This window comes from Motacilla alba, chromosome 7 (genome assembly GCF_015832195.1).
Source record: "Motacilla alba alba isolate MOTALB_02 chromosome 7, Motacilla_alba_V1.0_pri, whole genome shotgun sequence".
In the NCBI taxonomy this organism is placed as follows: Eukaryota; Metazoa; Chordata; class Aves; order Passeriformes; family Motacillidae; genus Motacilla; species Motacilla alba.
Window position 1 is genome coordinate 1,928,310 of NC_052022.1, and position 26,574 is coordinate 1,954,883.

General features: G+C 43.9%; 1 protein-coding gene across 2 annotated transcripts in view; it reads right to left on the bottom strand.

Annotated features, from left to right (window-relative positions):
* Positions 1–2,161: 2,161 nt before the first annotated feature.
* Positions 2,162–26,574, bottom strand: part of LYPD6 (LY6/PLAUR domain containing 6) — a 35,263-nt gene continuing 10,850 nt past the window's right edge. For both annotated transcript variants that reach the window (XM_038143002.1, XM_038143001.1), the window contains 4 exons: positions 11,576–11,736; positions 9,401–9,499; positions 7,415–7,545; positions 2,162–4,960 (listed from right to left, as the gene is read on the bottom strand). In XM_038143002.1, coding sequence (XP_037998930.1) covers positions 4,760–4,960; positions 7,415–7,545; positions 9,401–9,499; positions 11,576–11,693 — 549 coding nt within the window. In that variant the 5' untranslated portion in view covers positions 11,694–11,736 and the 3' untranslated portion in view covers positions 2,162–4,759. The remainder of the gene's footprint in view (positions 4,961–7,414; positions 7,546–9,400; positions 9,500–11,575; positions 11,737–26,574) is intronic.

The window sequence follows — 26,574 nt, forward strand, 5'->3', positions numbered from 1 at the left end:
AGCCTTTATTCCACAGGAAGGTGCAGCAGCAAAATGTGGGTGAGGACCCAGGGATTGTCACTTGGTGTTATCCCAGGCAGTCTGGATGAGGATCCAGGGATTGTCACTTGATCTTTGGTGTTATCCCAGTGTTGTCCAACCCCCTGGATTCCAGACCTGTCCCAGGCTCTAAGCCAGGCCCACCAAGGCTTTTGTGGCTTTAGGAGCAGCTCCTTGACCAAGTGCCTCTCTCTGTCCTTGTCACCACTGCACATCCAGGGCCTGGCTGGAGCACAGAGCTGGGAGCACTTCCCAAACTTTCCATTCCCAGTTCCCTCCCCAAGGCAGCAATTCCCAAATTCTCCTGCTCCCCTGCAGTGCTGGCTCTGGGTTTTGGGGCAGGACTGATCCCTTTGTCATGGAATCTGTGCTGTGATTCCAGAGCCCATCCCTGACCCCTGCTCTCCCTAAAAGCTCTGTTACGCCAAGGATTTTATTCCTATTTTTTTCCTTCTTCTCAAGAGGATTAAAAAAGTTGAGAAGTGCAGTGTGTTGTGTCTGTTTGCAAAATCCACATGAGAGGGCTCTCACTGGACACTTGGGGCAATGTTCTTGGATAAATATTGGGAAAATTGTGGAATTCCTCACATAAATTGTAAATATCTTGAAAATTTGATGTTTTATCTTCTGCTGGCTTCCTGTAATTCCAGTTAAGCTTGGCATGTTCATTTTTGGCACCAGGTTCTTTTAAGTTTTGTCCTGTAAAGGACAAAAAAAGCCAATTTCCAGTGGCTTTTCCTGAGGCAGAAATCTCACTGGAATATTGGGAATTTTTCTTTGACCTCATGAATATTAATGTTTTATGTAAGGATTTGAGGGGAGCTCCAATTCCTGATAGTTTCCTAATTAGAATTTTCTCGTTATTAATCCCCAAAAATAGCTGGAGCTGTTCCAGTTGTGTTTTCCTCCAATGACAGCTATATATTTATTTATTCATATATTTATATATTTATATAGATATAAAATATCACTGAACTTAAGTGGAGCTTAAACACCTGCGTGGTTTTGTGCCAGCTGGGATTTCCTGCTCCAGCAGGGATTTCCATCCTCCAAGAAACCTCCCTGGAAAATTCATCCCAAGGCCACAAAATTCAGGAGAGCCCCTTCCATGAGCAGATTCCTGAGTTTTCAGAATATCCCGCATGGATTCTGTGAGCTGGGGAAGCTCACCAGGAGTCTGCATTTCCATGTGATTCCCCCCCAAAAAAAGCATTTTGAGCCTTAAAAATACCAGAATTTGACAGAGCAGGAATAGGAAAAAAGGGATTTCCCTCAGGTTTTGTCTCTTATCCCTAAAAAACCTGGAGCTGAACCACCTTGAAGTGAGAAATTAATTAATTAATTACAGCAGAATGAAGTGCTGCAGTGCAGTTGTTTACTATTGCCTTGGTGACCTGCAGAAATTCCATTTCTTCCTCGTTTTGTTTCGCCCGTTGCTCTTTGCTCCCTGTGCTTGAAATCCAGAAAATTCCAGGAATATTGAGAAACCCTGGGGAGGTGAGAGGAGGTGCAGGAGCGAGGGATGTGTGTGGAAATTAGGGGTAGAGGGGAGAGGGTGGGATCCTTACTGACATTTTGGAGTGAGAGAGGGGAGAGAAAGATCAGGAAAATTCAGAATTTAGGGACAAAAGCAGGGACAAAACATGAATAATCCTTACAGGCAGGGATCAAAGAAATACAGGGATTTAACTCCTGTTATTATATTTATCACTCTGTTATTTATGGAGCTCATCCTCAGCAACACCTGACTGGTCCCTGTCCCCTTTTCTTTATATCCCAGTAGCCAAAAAAATCCCCAAACTGAGCTGTGTTTAGGGAATTTTATTCAAATTCCTCCTGTAAATATTTGATCATTCCCATGTTTTCCTCCTGTTGAGCTCCAGGTATAAATTGTATAAACAATTTGGTATAAATTGTTTTATACTGGACCCAGGTCTGAGGAATTCTTCTTTATTTTGGGATCCCTGGATTCTGTTTCCCCTCTCTGCTCTGGGAAAACGCCATAATTTTCCATATTTTTCCGTATTTTCCATAATTTTGTCACATTTATCCTCCCCTGTTGTTTTTTTTTCTTGGCGTTCCCTCGAATTCCATGGCTGGAATTTTATCAGACACCTCACAGTGAATATTTCACCCTTTTATTTATACAAATGTACAAGAATTTACACCTGTTAAAAACAATTAAACGTTTCAAAGCAAGATCCCTAAAAAATAAATATGGTGCAGCTCAGCATTTGTGGGGTTTGGAACCCCCCAGGAGCTCGGGGAACCCCAAACTGCTGCAGGGGGGTGTTCAGACACCGTAATTTCCTTTTTTTAAAGCATCCAGGGAGGTGCCAGAGGAGGGACAGGCTTGGATTTTTTTGGGGAATCTCCAGAGCCAGGTGGAATTTGCATAGAAAAAGAGATTAAAACTCTTAAAACCAGAGATGGGCGAAAGGACAGCAAAATTCCAGGTTTGGCTGGGGGTGAGACCAAAAAAAAAAAGTTGATTTTATAGAAAAAATCATTCAAAACAAACAGTGGTGAATTTTTATAAAGATGTATATCTATATTTATATATATATATATGTATATAATTTTTTTAATAACATCCCTTGTAAAACACACTGAGCTTTACCTTCCCTGGAGAAATCCCCTGGAATTAAGTGGGGAGCAAGAGCTGCTCCTGAACCTCCAAGAAATCTCCCTGGAAAATTCATCCCAAGGCCACAACATTCAGGAGAGCCCCTTCCATGAGCAGATTCCTGATTTTTCAGAATATCCCGCATGGATTCTGTCAGCTGTGGATCTCTCCAGGAATCTGCATTTCCATGTAATTCCCTCCCCCCCAAAAAAAGCATTTTGAGCCTTAAAAATACCAGAATTTAATAGAGCTCAAGTTACCTTGGAGCAGGAATAGGAAAAAATTCACTCCTGAAAGAATAATCAACGATTCTTTTCAAAAAATTAATTATAAAACAGTTTAAAGCAAGTCCATGACACCCTGCTTTTATTACTGGCTTTGCAAGACAAAGCTGATTCTTTTTTAAAAGTGATGTAAACAATTTTCTTTAATATATATTTATATTTCTATATATTTTTGATCATTCATATATTACAGGCTCACTGACTTGCAAACCGTCCCCTTCTCCTGGCAAGATCAGCGTTTTTTGGAATCTTTTCCAGCATTTCCAAACCCTTCCTCGACATACAAAAATAAATATTGCATCCGTGATTTCCCAGCAAAACCAGCACCACGGGTCACCCAAACAGCCCAGAATCCAATGGGATAAAAATCCCAGGAGATGTTTGGGATAAATTTCCTCTCTTTCAGACCATGGGCTTTGGGGCTAAAATGGGAAAATATTGGAAATATTCCCTCTGAACCAGCGGGAATCAGGAGAGCAGCAGCACTTCATCCTCCTGCTGAGGGGTGTGAATGGAAATGAGGATTTTTACGGATTTCTCTGGCGGAGTTTGGGAATTCCAGCAGTTTTCTGCTGGAAATGTAGATTTTTAGGGATTTCTCTGGCGGAGTTTGGGAATTCCAGCAGTTTTCCACTGGAAATGAGGATTTTAGGGATTCTCTGCTGGAGCTTGGGAATTCCAGTGGAAATGTGGATTTTTAGGGATTTCTCTGGTGGAATTCCAGCGATTTTCTGCTGGAAATGCAGATTTTTAGGGATTTCTCTGGCGGAGTTTGGGAATTCCAGCGGTTTTCCGTGTGTCCGTGATGGGATCTCCTCCTTTCCAGGCGCTGCTTCCTCGCTGCCAATCCCTGCCCACCCCAGAGGAGCAGGAGCTGTGGGAATGCTGCAGCCCCCGATCGTGTGTTAATTACCGCGTGTTAATGAGCCGCAGGGGTTAATGAGCTGGGAATGCCAGCGGGCTGTTCCCAAGGGGAATACGGTGACACGAGCAGTGGCGCAACACTTGAAGTGCCAGTTCTTCATCGAGATAAACCAGACTTTAGCAAAGTTAGGCTGGACTTGGTGGCTTTTCCAGCCTAAGAGGTCTTTTCCAGAATGGTCCCGGGATCAGTGCAGGATTCCGGGATCCTTTCCAGAGTTCCTGCAGCAAATGGGAGACACAAAGCAGGAATTCTCCTCCAGCACAGCCCCAAACTCGGGATTAGCCAAAAACCAGGCAGGAATTCAGGAGTCTGGGCTGGCTCAGCTGGGCCAGCGTGGTGCTGTCCCTGTCACTGTGCTGTCCCTGTCCTGTCACCATCCCTATCCCTGTCTTGTCACCATCCTGTCCCTGTCCTGTCCTTGGCACTGTCACCGTCCCTTTCGCTGTCCGTTTCACTGTCCCTGTTCTGTCGCCATCTCTGTCACCATCTCTGTCCCATCGCTGTCCTGACGTTGTCACTGTTGTTGTGACTGTCACCATCCTGTCGCTGTCGTTGTCATTGTTACCATCCCTGTCCTGTCGTGGTCTCTGTCACTGTCCCTGTCCTGTCGCGGTCTTTGTCACTGTCGCTTGTCCCTGTCACTGACCCATCTCTGTCCCTGTTGTTGTCACTGTCCTGTGGCTCTCGCTGTCTCTCTCGCTGTCCCTGTCATGGTCTCTGTCACTGTCGCAGTCCCTGTTGCGGTCTCTGTCACTGACCCATCTCTGTCACTGTCATTGTCCCTGTTGCTGTCGCTGTCTCTGTCACTGTCCCATCTCTGTCACTGTCATTGTCCCTGTTGCTGTCGCGGTCTCTGTCCCTGTCCCATCTCTGTGCCTGTCACTGTCACTGTCCGGTCTCCGTGACTGTCCCTGTGAGCCAGCGCTGTGCCAGCAGCGCCAGGCAGAGCCCCAGCGGTGCCACCAGGCCGGGAGGGGACGGTGGCGCCGCGGCGCTGAGCGGTGACAAGGTGGCGAACACGGCGTCCGAGGCGTTCCGCGGCAGGGGCAGGTTGCAGATGCTGCCCTCGCAGCAGGACGTGCACACCTGGGAAAGACAAAGAGGGAAAGTGGAATTCCATGGAAAAACAGGGAATGCGGAATTCCAGGGGGAAAACAGGGAATGTGGAATTCCAGGGGAAAAACAGGGAATGCTGGAATCCCAGGGGGAAAACAGGGAATGCTAGAATCCCAATGAAAAACAGGGAATGCAGAATTCCAGGGAAAACAAAACTGAGAATGTGGAATTGCAGGGAGAAAGGCTCAGGGAAAACAGGGAATGCGGAATTCCAGGGAAAAAAGAACAGCGAATGCCGGAATTCCAGGGAAAGAGGGATTCCAGGGAAAACAGGGAATGAGGAATTCCAGGGAAAACAAAACAGGGAATATGCTGGAATTCCAGGGAAACAACACAGGGAATGCCGGAATTCCATGGAAACAGGGAATGAGGAATTCCAGGGAGGAAAATGAAGGAAAAATAACAGTACATTTGCAAAGGAGCTGCCTGTGATTTTTCCTTCCTTTATTCCCTCTCCTTCCACTTTTTAAAAAATCCATCTATTGAGAGAAGATGTTCTTCTCCCTTTTTTTCTTTCCTTTTTTTCCCTCCCTTTTTTTATCATTCCCAAGTGAAATCCGATTTCAGCCGATGCTGAATTCACCCACTGACCCAGCCAGACTTCTGGCACACTCCAATCACTCCATAAATTATAATTTCTATCATAAATATGATATACGTGATGGATAAATATTATATGTATTATATAATACATATTATAGACGTAATGCACAAAATCTACTCTGTACTACACACACATAATTTCTGCATTATACATACACTGTACATGTTGTATATTGTATATATTGTATATAATATAAGTTATATTTTGTGCATTATTATATATCGTTCTATAGTGTTTTATATTGTATATTACATCTAGTAGTATTTGTTGTGGATACATAAGCGATATTATATAGTATATTGTTTATATACTTCAATAAATATATAGATAATACATTTTATATATTAGTTATATTTATATTATATATATATAATATTGTATCTAGTGTATAATGTACATTATATACCGTATATCATGTATGCTATTATTTATTGTTACATATTCACAATATAATGTATATATCATATATATATTATATGTAATGTACATTATATATTATATACTATACAATATTGTATTTTATCTTTTTTACTATGTTTTATAAAAAAATTGTCTATATTATATATTTTATATAACATTATTTAATATAATATATATAATATTATATATTGTCATATATTTTCTTCTAAATTATATTATATATAATATTATATTCTTCTATTTATATTATATCTAATATATTGTCTCTATTATATATATAATATATCTTACATAATATGGATAGCACACATTATATATTATATACTAATATATATAATATATACTGTATATTATTATCTAATATATACGGTATTTATTGTGGATACATAAGAGATATTGTATATTATATTGTATATATACTTCAATACACATATAGATAATACATTTTATATATTAGTTATATTTATATATAATATATTTTATCTAGTGTATAATGTACATTATATACCATATATCATGTATGCTATTATTTATTGTTACAAATGCACAATATAATGTATATATCATATATATATACAATATTATATGTAATGTACATTATATATTATATACTATACAGTATCTATTGTATTTTATCTTTTTTTACTATATGTTTTATATAATATTTGTCTACATTATATTTTTATATAACATTATTTTATATAATATATATATTATATATTGTCATATATTTTCTTCTAAATTATATCCAATATATCATCTCTATTAAATATATATTATATATATTACATAATATAGATAGCACACATTATATATTTTATACTAATATATCTAATATATACTGTATATGATTATAGATTACATTATATCTAAAATGTTACACTATATGGTATACATTAGATATAGAATATGTACATATAATTTATACATTATATATACATTGCACATATACGATATACAGTATATATTATACATATAATATATAATATTATATATTGTATTCTATATAATAGTATACCTGATAGTATATATTATATACATAAAATATATAATATTATATATTGTATTCTATATAATAGTATACATGATAGTATATATATTATATACATAAAATATATATTATATATTATGTTCTATATAATAGTATACATGATAGTATATATATTATATACATAAAATATTAAACTATATCACAGAATGTTATATAATAATAACAAAAATATATACTATATATACTACATATATAATATGTAGTACATAATATTTTCATAAATATTACATAACATTAATTTTTTTTCATTTTTATCTATATCTGCACATACTGTATTTACGAAACAAACCCTAATTACAAACCCTAATTAGAGGAGTTTTTTCCTCTCTCTGCCCCCAGTTTCTCCCACCTTGTACTCCTCGTGCCTGATGTAGGTGCAGCCCGTGCTCAGACACTCCTCCAGCGCCACGCAGCGCTTGGTGACGGAGACGCTCTCCCCGCTGGCCCTCATCATGTGCTGGCTGAAGCAGTACCTTGTCCCTAGAAAACATGGAAAATCTTAATCTGCCCAATTCCCGTTCCCTGAGAGTCCTCCAGCAGGAGAAATAGGAAAGAAATCTTACATTTTTATCAAATCATGGAATTTTTAAAAAAATACCAATTTTAGATGTATTTATTGTAGATCATGTGCTGGCTGAAGCAGCACCTTGTCCCTAAAAAACATGGAAAAGTTTTTACCTGCCCAATTCCCGTTCCCTGAGATTCCACCAGCAGGAGAAATAGGAAAGAAATCTTACATTTTTATCAAATCATGGAATTTTTTAAAAAGGACCAATTTTTGATGTATTTATTGTAGATCATGTGCTGGCTGAAGCAGCATCTTGTCCCTAAAAAACATGGAAAATCTTTATCTGCCCAATTCCCGTTCCCTGAGAGTCCTCCAGCAGGAGAAATAGAAATGCTGGATTTTTTATCTAATCACAGGATTTTTAAAAAATAAGACATTTTTGATGTGTTTGTTGTAGATCATGTGCTGGCTGAAGCAGTACCTTGTCCCTAAAAAATATCCAAAATCATTATCTGCCCAATTCCCATTCCCTGAGAGTCCACCAGCAGGAGAAATAGGAAAGAAATCTTATATTTTTATCAAAACATGGAATTTTTTAAAAAGGACCAATTTTGGATGTATTTATTGTAGATCATGTGCTGGCTGAAGCAGCACCTTGTCCCTAAAAAACATGGAAAAGTTTTTACCTGCCCAATTCCCGTTCCCTGAGATTCCACCAGCAGGAGAAATAGAAATAAAATGCTGGATTTTTATCAAATCACGGGATTTTAAAAAAATGAAGTCCTGGATTTTTATCAAATCACGGGATTTAAAAAAAAATAAGACATTTTTGATGTGTTTATTGTAGATCATGTGCTGGCTGAAGCAGTACCTTGTCCCTAAAAAACATGGAAATATTTATCTGCCCAATGCCCTCCTGCCCCTTTCTCCTGTCAAAACAAGGAATGTCTGGGAATATTGGGCTGGTGCCGTCCCAGCCTGCCTGGGGGGTTTTATTGCTGCTGATTTGAGCTCAAAGGAAGCAAATCCTGGGGCTGATAACAGGCTGCAAACACAGTGGGGTCAGCACCTTCCAAAATAAATATTTCCCAAAGGCAAAATCCCAAACCAGCGCAGCTAGATGGGATTCACTGGGGCCGTGGATAATCTCCATGTTTTGTGATGTTTTTGTTTCTCTTCTTTGCCTCAGAAGAGAACTGTGAAGGAGGGGGAGCTTTGGGGAGCTCAGATCTGATATTTGAGTATTTTATTCAAGGGTTTTTCTGAGCTGTTCCCAATTTCAGACTCTCCAAGGGAATTTATGGGATCAAACTGCTGAAAAGACCAAAATTCCAGCTGTGGCTGCCCTGAAGGTGGATTTGTGCCATAGGGGAGGGAGGTGAACACAGCCAGAACTGGTCCTGTATTCACCAGTAAGAGAAATAAATCTCTTAAAAATCCTTCCCTGTGAGAGTGGGGAGGGGCTGGGATGGAATTCCCAGAGAAGCTCTGGCTGCCCCTGGATCCCTGCAAGTGTCCAAGGCCAGGCTGGAGCACCCTGGGATCGCGGAAGGTGTCCTTGCCCACGGAATGGGATAAACTTTAAGGTCTCTTCCCACCCAAACCAGTCAGGAATTTTAGGAAAGCACCACCAGCCTGATGGAATCCCCAGCTGAGCCTGAGGAAAACAGGGAACAGCTCCAAGCCCTCAACCTCATCCGCTGCAAGGAGACAGAAAAGCTTAAGGGATTAACTCCAGAATCCCATATCCCACATTTCTGGGAATGGTGGGGGCTCCCTGGCGGGGACAGGTGGGTTGGGATGGAGCCCTGGCGTGGGGCTGGTTACCTCGGGGGCAGTAAACATCCGGAGCCCAGCGGTTGCACTCGTAATTATCTGAGGCCTTTTCGCAGGTGAAACACTTAAATCCACGAGGATACGGCGTGGCTGAAAGGAATGGAAACCACGGAGTTAGAATGAATGGATAATGGAGTTAAAATGACCCCATTAATCTGGTTCTGTGCTGCTTTTCGGGAGAAAACAGCAACATTTTTTCTCTTTAAATCCAAATTTCTCCGGGTTTTCCTGTCAGTGTCAGCGGGTTGGTTCTGATTTGTAAAGCCCCATCCCACACAGCACATTTAGGTCGCCGTGGACTCGTTCCAGCTGTGTTTACCCAGCCAAAGTGCCCAGTGCTGACTTCAAAGGGAGCTAATGGGAGCTGGGAGCGCTCATTTCTTTGGAATCAGAGCTCACATCCAACACTGCAGCTTTATCAGTGCTGATAACAAAATATCAGGAGCATTGGAACACTCTGGGAACTGTCCCGCCCAGGGAAAGAGCTGCTCCTGTTCATGCCAGGCTCAGGGCCCAGAGAGAACAAAACCACTTTGCTGAACCTCCAGCTCTGAACAGCAGCCTCTGTCCTAATTTATCTCGCCAAACAACAGCAAATTCCTTAATTGCTCTCCTGGCAGCACTTCTGGGGCACTTTCAATCCATCCTCGAGGTGCTGCCGCCTCCTCAGAAGCCAAATGGTGAACAGGTCACATTTATCAGAACTTTGAACCTCTCCAGCCCCAAGGGCCTCATCTTCACCCTCCTCCTCCTCCTCATCTCCTCCCCTGGCTCTGGATCCTGTTTGGGAATGAGAGGTGAAGCAAGAGGATTTCATTGCTTGTTCCCTTTCAGCTTTTAAGGAACAAGAAATCGCCCAGGAGCCGGGTGGGGCTGGGACAACACAATGATTAAATTAATCCCTCTCACCCTGCACCTCTGACAGGTCACAGTTATGACATAAAACAGGAATTCCATCCTGCTTGCACAGAGTATAAAATTTCCAGCCTGTGAAGCAGTGAGTTTTCCGTGGGAAGAGAAGGCAGGGAGAGCTCCACGGGCACCCTGTTCTCGTGGAATTTGATAAATCTGAGTCTGATAAAGTGAACAGACTGGTGAGGGTCCAGGGAAGATCCAAAGATGCACAACTCCATTGCTCCAGGAGTTACTGGAGTCACGGCAGGAGCTGTTGGTGCCTCAGCAGCTGCCATGTGTCCTTTAAACCCTTCTGGTGCAGTTCTACACAGAATCATGGAATGGTTTGGGTTGGGTTGGGAGGGACCTTAAAGCCTGTGCTGTCCCACCCTCTGCCATGGGCAGGGACACCTCCCACAACAACTTGGGTTTTCTTCCACATCAATGTGGCCCTACGAGAGTGGGGACTGTACAAACCAGGACCCTCCCAGCACAAAGCATTCCACGATTCCATGTAAAACCAGGTTAAAGGCAGAGCCAAAACAAAACAAACACAGCCATGGTTCAAGGAGTGGGAAAAATGAAGGAAACGTGACGGGATGAAATGTGGTACAGAGAACCACAGCAGCCAAGTGCCTTGCTGAAAAATATTCCAGTGGCCTCTGAGGACCATGGAAATGATGATTGGAAGTGACTTTTGGGTTGGGCTCCTGTGAGAATTTGAGTGCAAATGCAGAAGCTCAAGGCTCAGGAGATAACTGATATTTCCCTCATCCTTGTCCCTGTCCCAGGGTGTGATGCCTTGTTCAGGCTGCCCTGGAGCAGAGGCTGGGCAGAGTCACAGAATAAAGCAGGGATTTATTCAAAGCATCTCCTCCATGGATCCACCTTGGGCAGCACAAGAGCCCAGCCAGGGCTGCAGCCAAGAGGAACCCAAATGGTCCCAAAATGCACGAGCGCTCCCGGGGTCTCTGCCTTGGCTCAGCTCTGCTCCATTTGCACCTTGCAGTTCATTGTCCAGTTCCAGCTTTAGCCCAGGCACTCCCACCCTGCTTGTTTTTCTCTCTCCAGCCCACGCTGTTTGTGCTCCTGGCCTGAGCTTTGGATCATTTGTCCTTGGTGCCCAGCTGGAGCAGGAATTGTTTTGTCTCCCTGCTCTGTGCACAGAGCTCAGCAGCGCTGAATGTGAAGCTCAGAGCTGCACACTAAAGCTGCACAGAGGCTGAAACATAGAAAAGCTAAGACTTAGGGCGTGAGGTGGAGGTGACTTACTGGAGGGGTGGAGGTAGACGATGTCCTTGGCGGTGAAGTCGCGGCTCCGCGCGGCCGGAGCGCGGCCGGGCAGCAGCAGCAGCAGCAGCAGCAGCAGCAGCCCCGGGGGCCAGGCCATGGCCCGGCCAGGACCTGCTCATGCGGCGGCCGAGAATCCCCACCTGGGAAGGGTCAGAGAATGCCAGAATTATCCAGGCTGGAAAACACCTCTGAGATCATCAAGGCCAACCCATGACCAACACCCCCTTGTCACCCAAACCATGGCACTGAAGGCCACATCCAGGCTGTCCTTATAAACCTGCAGGGACTGTGACCCCACCACCTCCCTGGGCAGCCATTCCCATGGCCAATCCTTCCTTCCTGGCAGAGAGCAGGGATGAGCAGAGCAAATCCACAAGAACCTGGCCACCACTACCCAACCCTGGAGCCTCCCACTCCTCTGGTTATTTTGGCACCAACAAAGACCAAAATCGTAATTATCTGAGGCCTTTTCACAGGTGAAACACTTAAATCCATGAGGATACAGCGTGGCTGAAAGGAATGGAAAATATGGAGTTAAAAGGAATGGATAATGGAGTTTAAATGACCCCATTAATCTGGTTCTATGCTGCTTTCCAGGAGGAAATAGCAACATTTTTTCTCTTTGGATCCAAATTTCTCCGGATTTTCCTGTCAGTGTCGGTGGGTTTGTTCTGATTTGTGAAACCCCACAGCACATTCAGGTTGCTGGAAAAGGTGGACAAAGGATCTCGCCGGATCTCCAGTGCAGTGGGAAGCTGGCTGGTCCCACTGGAGGTTGGTGCTTCTGCTGACACCTCCTCTCCACCTTCCTCCTGACTCCTCCTCACTGGCTGGGCCACATCTCCACCATCCTATGAGGTTCCTACTGATTTTATCTTGGCATTTCCTCTTGGAAAAGCCTCCATATCAGAGCTGCAAACAAAGTCACCATTGGATTTCCCTCACCCATGCTCCAAAGGGATTTATTCCCTTTATTATGCCATTAATAAAGAATTTGGTGTATTTTTCCCAAGTCCCTGACTGATGGGAACTAATTAAAGCAAAACCCAATAACCACTGTGGTACCATTCCTGAGACCATCCCAATCCCAGGCTGTGGGGAGCCACCCAGGGGGAGACAAGGCTAAAAAAAATCATTAAATACACAGCTCAGGTTATTAGAAACCCTTAAAAATTATGAAAGTGCCTCAAAAATCAAACGGGACAGGAAAATCCTGAAAGGATGCAGCTACTGAGCCTGGCTGGAGCCGATGGTTTCCTTTGGAATCCATCCAGAACACACAGAGTTGGGATGAGTTTTTCCATCCTGATCAACCAAAAGATCTGCAACACCCAGATAATTCCTAAGCAGCTCTGAATATGCGGTGGTTATTATCTAATAAAATTTTTTGTTGATTTTTTTTTTTCAGGAAAGTTATGATGGAGCTAGGGATGTCACCTCCAAAGGTTTGTCCCACAGCAGAAGTCCACCCAGGACCAGCAGCACAAAGGGTGTCATTGTCCCTGCTGTTATCTGCAAACAGCTTCTTTATTAAAACATTAAAATCCATTAAAAAATATGAGGAAAAAAAGATAACACACAGCCTGGTGCTTTAAACTTTGTTGCTTTAACCTTATGAAGGGGGAATTTTGGATTTACTCCATTGATCCCTCTCAGCCAGGGGAGAATGAAATCCTGATTAGAAGCAGACAGGAAATAAAATAAACCTTTCCCAACCACATGGAAGATGAAAGAAATGGGTCCATGTGGGATCTGGAGGCAGAATTTGGAATTTGGGACTATTTTTTTTTTTTATCCCAAACAACACCAGGAAGGTTTCACAAGACCCACTCTTCATTTTAAGACATCAGCACTTTACAGTGAGACCGTCGGGAGCAAAAAATGAGGATTTGATCCTGAGCTACAGCACCAAAAAAATGAGGATTCACATCCCAAAAAGATGAGCTCATCACAGCTCAACTTCAACTTTCATCAATAATTAACAAATTATCAGTACAAAGGACAAACAGTCATGGAATCAATGTTGGAAGAGACTTCCAATATCATCACATCCAACCATTATAGTGATATTTTAAGTTAAAGCACAGCAAGGTTGAAATAACAGCAGGAATTCCTCCCAAAGAGACAAGGATTTGTTGGGTTTGCTCATCCGAAGCACAAAACTCTTTTGTTTTTGCAGAACTGATCAAAGCCTTCCAGTTGGGGACGTTGGTTTTCCCAGTGTCCCTTTTGTGGGACCCACTGCTCACCCAGCCCCTCTCCAAATCCCGTGTGGCAGCACTCAGCCATCAGTTTGGAAAAGTGGCTGGTGTCAGAAACCCTCCAGCTGCTCCCTAAAAATATTCACATCCTTCCTCTGGTAATTGCAAGGACCTTAATTGCCAGCTCCTAATGAGTGGCAAGAAACCGTGAACGAACGGAGAGAATTCACCGCCCCACCTCCATTTTCTGTTTGAAAACAGGTTAAATTACAGGCAAAGAATTACAAATTTTAAAATCCTCTGGGTTAGAAAATTGTCCAGAGCAAGGCAAGCAGGGCCGAAATTTAAAACTGTGTAATTTAGGGAAGTCCTTATACAGCAATCACCTGCCACCATTATTGTCACCGTTTGTCACCATGAGCACATTCCACCTGCTCATTCCATACACACAGGTAAGGTAAAAACAGGAAATTCTGCAAAGATGGAAACACCCAGTGCCAGAAACCTAAATATTTAATATTCCATCAATATTTTGAGCGTGAACACAGGGGTACACATAGTTCTGTCTTTCATGGGGGGCAAATACTCGCTGCCGTTTAAGGTAATGATGATGTTTCACAGAGAGTGGAGTAGCAAAAATATTTCGCATTGAAGTAATATTAAATACTTAAGAACTCAATATAAAAAAATTATATATTAAATATTCAATTAATTACATATTAATTCAATGTTCAGCACACTCCTTTTCTCTGGTGTTACACTCACACATAAAAATAAAATGTAAGGAAGGAAATATAAATCTATCGACATAGACATGGATGCACTGTCTCCAGACATTTGACAAAAAATTTAGTTGGTTCCCAAAATCCTACAAAATTCTAATTTTCTGCAATGGTGGATTCTCCTTAGGAATCCTATAAGCCCTAAGAAGCTTCACCAAGGACATAAAGGGTTTTTCATTCACTCCCAAGCCCCTTTTATCCAGGGCTTTCAGCCAAAACAGCCAAACTTTGTACAAAACTTTTATTTTCAAGACTTATTAGTGGCGTACCAGCTACTCCAGGGCTAAACCTCTGCTGGCAGAGCAGATACGAGGCACGGGCAGATATTATTTCCCTCAGAATTCCCTCGGCTCCTCGCGCGGAGCCGAGCGCTCATCCCAACCTAACGGAAGCCGGCATGGCCCGCTTGGAATGCGGTGGTGGGACAGGGTCACACGAGTCCCACGTTCGGGTTTGGATCATTTGGATCATGCAGTTGGTTTGTGAGAGGGCCTGGGCGCTGACACAGAAATCCCCGTTAACCCCATCTGCCCCGCTCCAGTGGCACCTCGGAGGCAGGAAGGCCGTTCCCGTCCCGGATTACTCCGGCCTGCCCTTTGCCCCACCACGGTGCAAATGAGCCGTCGGAGGCCCCGAGCAGCAGCCCAGTTGCCCACTTGTCAGGTCTCATTAGGGAGGGGACATCTCGGCCTCGCTGGCACCGGCGCTGGGGACAATGGAAGGTCCCAACCCTCCCCGGAAAGGAGGCCGGATATCAGAGCTCTGGGTTTAGGGGAGAAGTGTTGATGGAGGGGACAGTTATTTTTAAGGATGGCTTTGTCCCTTCTGTCCTCCTCAGGCTCAGCTGGCTGACCACGACCAAACCCACGAGCTGGGCCAGCTGCAAGTTTGCACTAAAAACACCATTCCAGGAAGGGTAAAAAAGGGGGAAAAAAGGGAGTCAGATGCCAAATCTTCCCATACAGACACTCAGCCAAAGCCAGGCAGGAAGGATTCCTGATTCACGGGTATTTCTGTGGTTCTCCTCATGCAAGCGTGGCCCAGGTCATGGCGTTCAGGGCCCTCCACCTCGCTCCTGGGGGAGATGGAGCATTTCCCTGCTCTCCCTGCATTTCCAGTGCAGTGGGAAGTTGCCTGGTTGGTGGGAGGCTGATGATTCTCCCTCACAGGAGGACGTTGATGATTCTGCTGACAGCTCATCTCAACATTCCTCCTCCATCTCCTCCTTGCTGTCTGGGCCACACCTCCAAGTTCCTACAAGTTTCCAACTAATTTCATCCTGACATTTCCTCTTATTCTTCCCCTTGGGAGGGCCTCCGTCTCAGAGCTCCCTAAATCAACTCTTCCTTGAGTGAAACAAGCCAGCAAAAGCCAGGAAAAGTTCCCTCTCTGGGCAGGAGACTTTCTGAGGCCTAAGGCAGCAATCGCAGCTTGGCCAGGCAGCGCCATCTGTGAGAAACCGCCGAGCACGAGGCTGTTTCTGTTCTGCTGGGCAGGGTCAGCTGGGCCATCCTTCCTCTGCCTCAGGGTGATTATCCCTCAGCGGGAAACGAAGCCATGGGAACTCCGAGCAGCCTGACGAGGCTGGGAGAGCTGTTCCTGGAGGCAGAGTCTTCCCTCCAGGAATTCCCTCATGCACATCCCCAGTGTGACTCTCCCAAATAACTCTGCAGATTTTCCTCCTGCCTTTCTTCCAGGTCACACAAAGCTACAGGTTGGACTTTCCACGACTGCATTTACAATATTTGGGTTAGTTTTCGTCCCACTCCAGCTTCCAAATCCAAGCCCAGCTCTCTGCCTGTGTCATCACTGTCCAAAGACAAATCGGAATGGCGATGGAACGTTTTCCATCTGGCAGCTGTGCCGGATCCCAGACAACAATCCCAAGGACTATTTGAAACTTCTCCAGCTCTAACTGCCTTTTTTTCCCTTCTCCTTTACCCTGCTCAGCCTTTTTTTGTCTATCCTATTTATTTCTTTTGGTTCCCATCACACACATCAAAAGGTTATGAAAAAACCTTGGAACTTTCATGAATTGCCTCCAAATTCGGCTTTTTTCCACGTGCCATTTAGGGGATTTTCTTGGCAGTTTCACCCCAGGAATGGTTAAATGTGCATTCCCCTCCACATAAAATGGGATGTAGTAAAGCTCTTGTATCCAAGGAACCTCTCAGAGCTCTTGCAGAGGGGTTCGCTGCCTCTCCTCAATTACAGCGAGCAAGAGTAATTAAACAATCAAACACAATTAGTGCACTAATTACTCCCAGGAACGTGGCCCATCTAATCGCCTTGCTGCTAATTACAAAGCCAGGAGTTCATTGAGCTAAAAGCCCCAGACCTGGGGAAGTGAAGGGGGGGACAATATGTTCCCTCTCACGCTGCCTTCCCTCGGATGCAATTTAATCTTTCACAGGATGTGATTCCAAGGTTATTTTACAGCCAGCACTTGGCTTCTATTTTCAACCTGAATCACTCATATTTTCAGTCCCACCAGTGAAACTTTTCTATCTTTTAATGATTCGGGGTAAAATGTCACTTCCATTTATCCTCAGGATAGTTAGGCTTCAGAAAAACACAGGGATGGAATAAATACATTTTACTGGAATATCTAAGGCACTCAATATTTGGATTTAATGACAGGGGGGAAAAGGTGAACTTACAATTCAGCCACTCCATGATATAAGAAAATATAATTTCTGCAAATTAATTGTCAAGCCGAGCAGGTGAAATATTCCAAGTTAGATATAATCCATTCCCATTTTACTCCATGAATGTGGTGCAGGGACACCACTTTTCCTTCCTTTAAATTACATGGAATATTCCAACCCGTGGCCATGAACACCTCTGAATCAGCAGGAAAAGGGACATGGATGATCCAACAAATCATTTCAGGACCTATTCCTGGGTTTTTGCATGGTCTGCAATAGAGGCAGCAAGGGCAGAAAGCCTGGGGGGATGTGAGAGATCAGGATTTTGCTCAATTTGGGAATTTTGGAAGCCCCTCAGCACATGGGCTGACCTCAGTGCATGGAGAGCCCCCAGACAGCCCGGCTCCACGCAGACAGGATAAGGAAATCATGCGTGAGCACAGAAATCCTGGGATTTTCCTGCTAATAAGCAAAAAAACCCAGTTGCTGAGTTCCAGTGGCCAAGGGGAGGAGAGCGGCTAAATTATTCCCTAAATAAATATTTGAGTTCAGTGGGGCAGCTGAAAGGGCTCCTCTTCCCACGGCAGGGATGAGATTTCTGTGGATCACACGTTGCCTTCCTCCTCCTCGGGAAACTCTCGCGGCAAAAAGAGGAAGGGGAACATCCAGGGAAGGAATTTCGGGACAGGGAGGCTGTGCCTGCTGGTCCAGGGTTGGTGACAGCACTGGAAGGGGACAGGGTGGTGATGTTCTCCTGGGGACAAACAAAATGAAGTCCCGAGGAACAGAGTTTATGCATTAAATTAAATTTTGCTCCGTGTGGAAACAGCAGTTGGCATCATCCTGGACTATCTTTCCTACCTAAAGAACAAGAACATCCCAGTTACTGGGAAAAAGGGAAAGAACATTGCAGTGTGAGCAAATAAAATGCAGCCAAAACAATGCCGAAGAAACAAGGGGAATAAATAAAAACCCAGGAGAACATATTCCATGTGTACGACAAGAGCTGGAAAATCATCTAAGCTGCAAGCAAGACACGAAACCCATCAAGAAAACACTTTTCTAGTCCACGTTCCAGCTTGGCAGGTACATAGGAACAGCATTTTTAACAGAATGGGATGAGGTTTTAAGGTTAAATTTTTACTAAGTCAAGAAAATTGGGACAACCTTGGGAGCAGGAGGATGCTCAGTATTTTTAAAGGATCAAAGGAAGAGCTGCTGAGTCCAAGGTCATCCTGGGTAAACTCCTGGAGCATTTTATTTGTGCTAGAGCAACAAATATTTCAAGTAGTAAAAAATGACAAGGGAGGGTCGTTGGGATGATGGGGAAAATAGGTCTCCAAACAATCCCATCGTTTTCCAGTGGGCAGGATTCTGGCTCTGGCTGTGAGACTGTTACAGGGAATAATTGGGGGGAGACCAAAGCAGAGCACCAAGGCTCCGAACCCTCCTGATTACAAAAATGAGTTCTACCCAATTAACCAAGCGTGCTCCAGCCAAATTAAACCCCAGCCTAGTGACATCTCCAGATCTAATTGGTGAAAAGGGCACCTCCAAAAGATATTTTTTTCTCCCCCGTTTCCCTGCAATTCTGCATTCAGTATCTTTGTGCCAGAAGTATTGATAAGAAACTTTGATTAGAGGCTGACGGGGACATGAAAGAGGGAGTTTGTCCCTCCTGCACCAAACTGTGCTTTAATAAAGCCAGACATCAATCTGCACCATTGTGTCCCCGCTCTCCTGATGCCTCTCCAGTGGGATTTGTGACAGTTCCTCTGGGACATCACCTCGCACATTTGCCATGCTAGATTAGGCACCGAGCCGCAACCGCATGGCGTCCGCCCGAAACGAGCTTTGTGCAGCGCCACGGCTCAGCCCCGCCAACGTCACCTCACTCAAATGAGGTTTTGTTGTTAGGAGCACAGCCAAAATTTCAGCCTTTTCCCCTCTGAGGAGTGTTCTGACCCATCACTGATTGCACCATGATTATTCCTTCCCTCTCCTCAACTACGCGATGTTAATGAATCCCGGTTTTCCCAATGCCCGCTGTAATGCTGTGTTTTTCCCCCAAATAATTTAACATATGCATGGAGCAGTTAATGTACACCATGTGTCGTTTTTCCAGCCCTGGACATGCAGGGATGAGGCCATGGAAGGGCTCCCTTCCCCTGACAGTTCACCCAGAGTTCATCCCATTTTTTATTTCCTGACCCGCACGTGGATTCCCTTTGGCACAAGGCACCGAAAATCCAGGGAAGCGGCAAAAGGAGAGGACACTTAGGAGGACAACACCTCTGCTTTCCACATTTCCAAAGAGCACATCTCAAACCAGGCTGGAGAAGATGCCACGGCAACCCTCAGGGAAATAACTGGGAATTGGGAATGGCTTGGCCATTCCCAGCTGTGCAATTCCAACATCTCCATAAAATCTAATGACCAAGGACCCGAGCCTCGTACAAGGATCCTTTAGATAAGTACCTCGTTCTCATTTTTATCTTCATAAAGTAGCTCGTGTTTGTGTGAATCCAAATAAATAAGAGTTTCTTGTTCTGTTTTATCGTTTCTGCTGCCACCCTTTCCTTCACAAGGACTGTGACAGATTTTGCTGTAAATCTCTTAGCAGAAATTGCCATAATTAGTTATATTGAAAGAGGAAAATTCATCTGATTGTGCATTTTCTACCCTGTGACACCAAATTTCAGATATTTTCCTCTAAAAGCTTTACTCAAAGTTATCCTACCCCAGTATTAAGGTATGTTTTATTTTGGTACAAATTAGAAAAGCTACATATCATTAAATAATATGCAATAAGCTCAAATGAGAACTGACTAATTAATTTACTTTCAGCTGTCTAGTTAATCCACGGAGTAAACAAATCCTTAGGTCATGACAATTTTCATTAGTTTTTCCAGAAAAACAAAACCCAGCCGAACCCAAAACAAACCCTCTGCTCCATAAGAATTTCCAGTGTTATTTGAATTCCAAGGCCAATTAATTGCCACTTTTCCTCGCAGAAAAAGCCATTTAATTCCTTTATTTTTCCAACTTGATGATGAAAAAAAGGCTACTCCAGGGAAAACTCATCCCCAGCACGCTGGGAAGCTGTAAAACTCCATCTCCATTTTAGCCACTGCTCCCAGGATGGCTTCAAACTTCCACCACCACAATGAAGGGTCCCAGTGAATATTCCTGAGATGGAAATTTTGGATTTCTCCCTGCTTTTTATCACATAAATGTCCTGGAAAGCTGAGTCCTGGTGCCTTTCCGTGGAAAATTCTTTACCCTTGTGCAGAAAGTCACTCCTTTTTGATTATGCCATTACAATGTACAGATGGACAAAATGCTCTGAATAACTAAATTAATTTTAATTCATTTTTCTGATGCTAAAATGAACAATTTTGCTGTTCTAAGTTCAGGTTTGGAGGAAACTATTTATAAAGTGCATTAACTGCAGAAAACTCCAGGGATAAAGCAGGGACGTTTCACTCCCGCAGCACCCATTTCCTTGTATATTTAATTTTTAATTCAATTTTTACACAAGTTTATTATTCTCCCTGCATTTCCCTTGTAGATAAACACTGTCAATCAATTTTAATGTGTATTTATCACATAATGAAAAGTATGGGCACATCACAATATTATAATGAAAAATCCTGTTATGTTCCACAGCTAAACAGGAAAATATTCCTGTGACCCCTAATTGTCTGCCAGCAGGTCAGAAAGCTGAGGCAAAAGTTTATTTTTAGTAGGAGTAAATAGATAATTTAATATTTATTTAATAAATAAAATAAACCAAGCTACTCAACAATTCTGCCAGCAGAGAACCAGGCTCTCATTCTAATGGATTTCACCCCAAAACAAACCTTGTAATTTTAAAGCAACGTCAGAAAAAGAACACAAACTTTCATATATATTGGGGGTTTTGGTATTTTGCTGTTTTTTAGGGTTTTTTTGAGGTTGTTTTATTTTTTTTCATCCAATTGTTGCTTCAACCCACTGGAAATAATTCCCTGGAGCTCATGGATTATTTGCTGTGTTTATTCAGGGTAAACTGCAAATAACAACAGTGCCCAAGGATAGAAAAAGGGAATTTTCCTGAAGCTACAGTACCTGGATAATGGAAACTGTTCCAAAATAAGAGCATTTTATTCACAATAAGCAGAATATTTCTGTTTTGTGGCAGAAATCATGCTGGCATGAATAAAGCTTCCTAAAAATGGGCTCAGATGAAAAGGGGTGGGAAAATAATTGAGGATCTTCCTGGAATGCTCATGAGATAAATCCTGAAGGTCACTGGGCCAACACCCAGTGCCCATGGTTTGGGTAATAGAAAAATAAAAAAACGAAAATAAACAAAAAACAGGGGAGTGAAGGACAACAAACACTCCCAGGAGCCAGGACAAAGGGCTGGACACTGCCTGAGATCAGCAGGGAGAGGGAGCAGGAGCTGAGGTGGGAAGGGGATGGGACATTTGGGATGGAAACAAACCCAAGTGCTTGGAACAATTTTGATGAAATCCCAGACTATTTTGGGTTGGAAGGAGCTTAAAGGTGATCCCTTTCTGATGCCTCAGGTTTAGGTTTTGTATTTTTCAGCCTCTGTGCAGCTTTAGTGTGCAGCTCTGAGCTTCACATTCAGCGCTGCTGAGCTCCCTGCACAGAGCAGGGAGACAAAACAATTCCTGCTCCAGCTGGGCACCAAGGACAAAGGATCCAAAGCTCAGGCCAGGAGCACAAACAGCGTGGGCTGCAGAGAGAAAAACAAGCAGGGTGGGAGTGCCTGGGCTAAAGCTGGAACTGGACAATGAACTGCAAGGTGCAAATGGAGCAGAGCTGAGCCAAGGCAGAGACCCCGGGAGCGCTCGTGCATTTTGGGACCATTTGGGTTCCTCTTGGCTGCAGCCCTGGCTGGGCTCTTGTGCTGCCCAAGGTGCATCCATGGAGGAGATGCTTTGAATGAATCCCTGCTGTATTCTGTGACTCTGTTCTTGGGCAGCCTTCTCCAGGCATCAATTCCACCCCCTGCCATGGCAGGGACACCTCCCACTGTCCCAGCTGCTCCAGCCTGGCCTTGGGCACTACCAGGGATCCAGGGGCAGCCACAGCTGCTCTGGCAATTCCAGCCCAGCCCCTCCCCACCCTCCCAGCCAGGAATTCCTTCCCAATCTCCCATCCATCCCTGCCCTCTAGCAGTGGGAAGCCATCCCCTGTGTCCTATCCCTCCATCCCTTGTCCAAATTCCCTCTCCAGCTCTCCTGGAGCCCCTTTAGGCCCCCACATCTCTTTCCACTTCACCCCATTACCAAATGAGGAAAACAGAAGCTTTTTGTGGCACATCAATTAAAACCGAACCCCTCCTTGGTGTTAATTAAACTTTAAACATCTCCTCATCTGCCCTGCCCCGTGCTAGATCTGAATGCCTCATCCCCTTGGCATTACCAAGTCCACTTTCCCAAGGTTTTTTTGGAACATCACCAGGAATTCAGGAGTCTGCCAGCTCAGAGATGTTATCTTATACAAAGAATCCCTCAAAATCGTGCTCCAACTCATCTGCCTCAAACACTCACCTCCAGAATGTGCTAAAAGCACAAAAGCTTTCCAAAATGTGCCCCCCCCGATTTCACCATGGCTTCATTTTCCCTCATGAATCACCTGGAATTCCACAGGCCACGATCCATAACTTTCCCTGTGTCACCACTGACGTGCTGCCTGTGATTTACTGGTTTTCATCAGATCTGATCTCCGCTCTCATCCTGCCCCAAATTCGTGGAGGAATCCGTGTCTGACCAGGGAAACGTTGAAAATACACAGATTTTTCAGCTGCTGGTTTCTCACAAATTGACTTTTTCTGCCAATTATTTCCATGCTGACAGTAACAAATACCACTGTAAATAATGACCCTCCAAGGGCACCTCTTCCTGCTTTTCCTTGAGAGAAAAGAGGCCTCCAAGAAAATCATTCTACAACACCGCAATGTTTTACCACAACAAACACAAAGGAATATTTAAGACAAAATAAACACGTTGAAATTTAAAATATTTGAACCAAAGCTTTGTAAGTTTTGGGTTTTTTTTTGTCAAACTCAAGCAATACACTGACATAATTATATTTTACTGTATTTATTTTTTATCTCCCTGATCATTGAGAAACCAGCTCCAGAAGGGTGAAGGAATCTTGGGAATACCAAGGGATTTGCCCTGGATCAGCACAGCCTGTGCAAGACAGAGCGGAGAGCACAACCTGGCCAGTCCATAACACTACAGAAAAGAAAAAAATAAAATTAAATTAAAACAGCCTAGATTAAAGCATGATGAAAATTTGGTCCCTAAAGCCAACAGACTAACTAGAAAATGGGCTGGAAATTCAAAAATCCCACTGGTCCAGAGGATGCATGGAAACAGGTGTGATAAAAGGAATTCCAAATTATTTTTTGTGCCACTATTTTAATTAATTTTTTTTTAATATGTCACTGGGGCCTCACAGAAAAAATCAATCAGGTCAGGATTCCTTTATGGAATGATGGCCTTTAAAATGATATTATAGATAAAAATGTAAATTACTTGCTAGTACAATGACCAGGCTCACCAGCAGACAGAGTTTTTGGCACTGAAACACTGCTTTAATTTCCATGATGTCTAATTATGTAAATATCTCAAACTAATTAGGGAAGAAAGATATTTGGAAAAAAGAAATTTTCTTCTTTCTGTGAGCACTGAGCACTTCCAGCCAACTCAGGAGTGAGGTCAGCTCTGGTCACAGTTGGAAATGAAGGCCTGCAGTTGGCAGTGCCAGTGTGTCAGTGCTGGTTGCAATGATTACACATGAAAATATTATAATTTATTGTTATATATTAGTGTCTGTTAAAATAATTATCCTCTATTTTAATACAATTATTCATATTATAATATAAAATCAAGGAACCGTGCAGCGTTTGGGTTGGAAGGGACTCCAAATTCATCCTGTTCCATCCCTTGCCATGGGCAGGGACAGCTTCCACTGTCCCAGGCTGCTCTAAGCCCCGGTGTCCAACCTGGCCTGGGACACTTCCAGGGATCCAGGGGCAGCCACAACTTTTGACTTTAAACTGAGAGGAGAATTAGATGGGATATTGGGAAAAAACCTCCCCTGTGAGGGTGGTGAGGCCTCGGCCCAGGCTGCCCCGTGGAAGTCAGGAAGATTTGATAATATATTTCAAAATAAATGACTCCAAAATCACGTGGAAACCAGAAATTCTCAGGAGCAGACACTTCAGCTGCTCTGTTTTCCTTGAAATCAGCAGGAGAGCTCCCACTGGCCTCAAATCCCAGCTCCAGAGGGACACTGAGGCCCTGAGGGGGGATAATGCCTTGTTCAGGCTGCCCTGGAGCAGGGGCTGGGCAGAGTCACAGAATACAGCAGGGATTCATTCAAAGCATCTCCTCCATGGATCCACCTCGGGCAGCACAAGAGCCCAGCCAGGGCTGCAGCCAAGAGGAACCCAAATGGTCCCAAAATGCACGAGCGGTCCCGGGGTCTCTGCCTTGGCTCAGCTCTGCTCCATTTGCACCTTGCAGTTCATTGTCCAGTTCCAGCTTTAGCCCAGGCACTCCCACCCTGCTTGTTTTTCTCTCTGCAGCCCACGCTGTTGGTGCTCCTGGCCTGAGCTTTGGATCATTTGTCCTTGGTGCCCAGCTGGAGCAGGAATTGTTTTGTCTCCCTGCTCTGTGCACAGAGCTCAGCAGCGCTGAATGTGAAGCTCAGAGCTGCACACTAAAGCTGCACAGAGGCTGAAAAATAGAAAACCTAAACCCTGAGGCATCAGGGAGAGGAGCATCCTCCTGCAAAGGCTGAGTGGAAGCAGGACCCAGACCCAACAGAAATCTTGGAATCCACCCAAAATCCTGGCCCCTCCTACCCCCAGTGCAGCTCTACACATAAGCTCATGGCTGAGGCCACAGCTCTGAGCACCACAATCCCTAAATTAATTAGTTTGGGGCCCCAAGCACTGGAGCCCAACCAGAGCAGTCTCAACTCCTCCTTTGTCATTCAGGTCCCTCATCTTCTCCATAAAAACCCTTCATAAATCAAAAAGTGATTTAAACATCTACCTTTCTGTAGAGGACAGGGAACCAAAGGGCTCCAGAGCAGCAGGATAAGGTGAGCAGGACCAAACCAGAGACCATGACATCCCTGAGCTCCTTTAAAGTCAACCAGCACCAGGAGGAGCACCAGGAATTAATTAGGGAACAGTTTCCCACCTCTGCTCAGGCGTGTGTCTTTGTTTACCAGAATCACCTGACCAAAAGCATTGCCCCAGGTCAAAACGTCAGAGAAATAAGTTTAAAAAAATAAAATTACAAAGAGAAGTTTGAACAGTTTGGTTTTGTGTTTATAATCCAGGCCTTCTCCTCTATGCAACCGAATTAACAGATAAGCAGGAAAATTCTCATTCCTCCACAGGGAATTTGTTTCTTCCACACCTTAAATCCTAAAATTTCACCCAACCTGGCCATGAAAATTGTCTGCCTCAGAACAGGAAATAACCAATGGTTTAAGTCTTTGCTTTAGAGTTTTTCAGTAAATAATAATTTTAAAATACCAGAAGGAAAATAATAAAAACAAAGTAAAATTCCAAGGCCAGGTTGGACGGGGCTTGGAGCAACCTGGGATAGTGGAAGGTGCCTGTGGCAGGGGGTGGAATGGGATGAACTTTAAGATCCGTTCCTAAACTTATGTGAGGCAGCCATAAATATGAAAATATCCATTCATTCGCCCCTCATGGCTCCAATTTCCTGATAAATGTGGAGGTGGAAGCACCGCTCGGGGAGATCAGGTTGATTTTCAGTCCTAACAGCCACAGAGGGGACAGAGCAAAACCCAGAACTTCCCCCCCCCCGGTGTTGCTCATCCTCTGGAATCCTGATCACAGCTCAGAAAAATTCATTTTTCACCTTGAAGCGGAAGAGAAGAAATAAAAAATGTGCTGTACAACCTTCTCCTGTTATGACAGACCTGCAGATAGTTCACATTTTTCATTTATTATCAGGGGCTGGTTTGTGGAGCTCCAAGCCACGCTCTGTGCCAGAGATATGAGGTCATGGAGCTGAAGTTCTGACTCCCTGCCAGATCGAGCTGTGATATTAAAAGAAGCCAAAATGAGCTTCCTGTGCAAAATGGGAACAAAAGAGCATTTTTCCAGTGCTTCCCTGAGGGCTCACAGGAACCTCAATGTCCAGCTCCAGGCACAGCTCCCATCTTATCACCCCATCAGCTCCGGAGCAGAAACCCAGTGTGGGCTCCTCTGGGATGTGTTTAAATCAGGGCAGAGACACAGAGAGGTTCTGGCAGAAGCTCCCAGCCCAGCCATT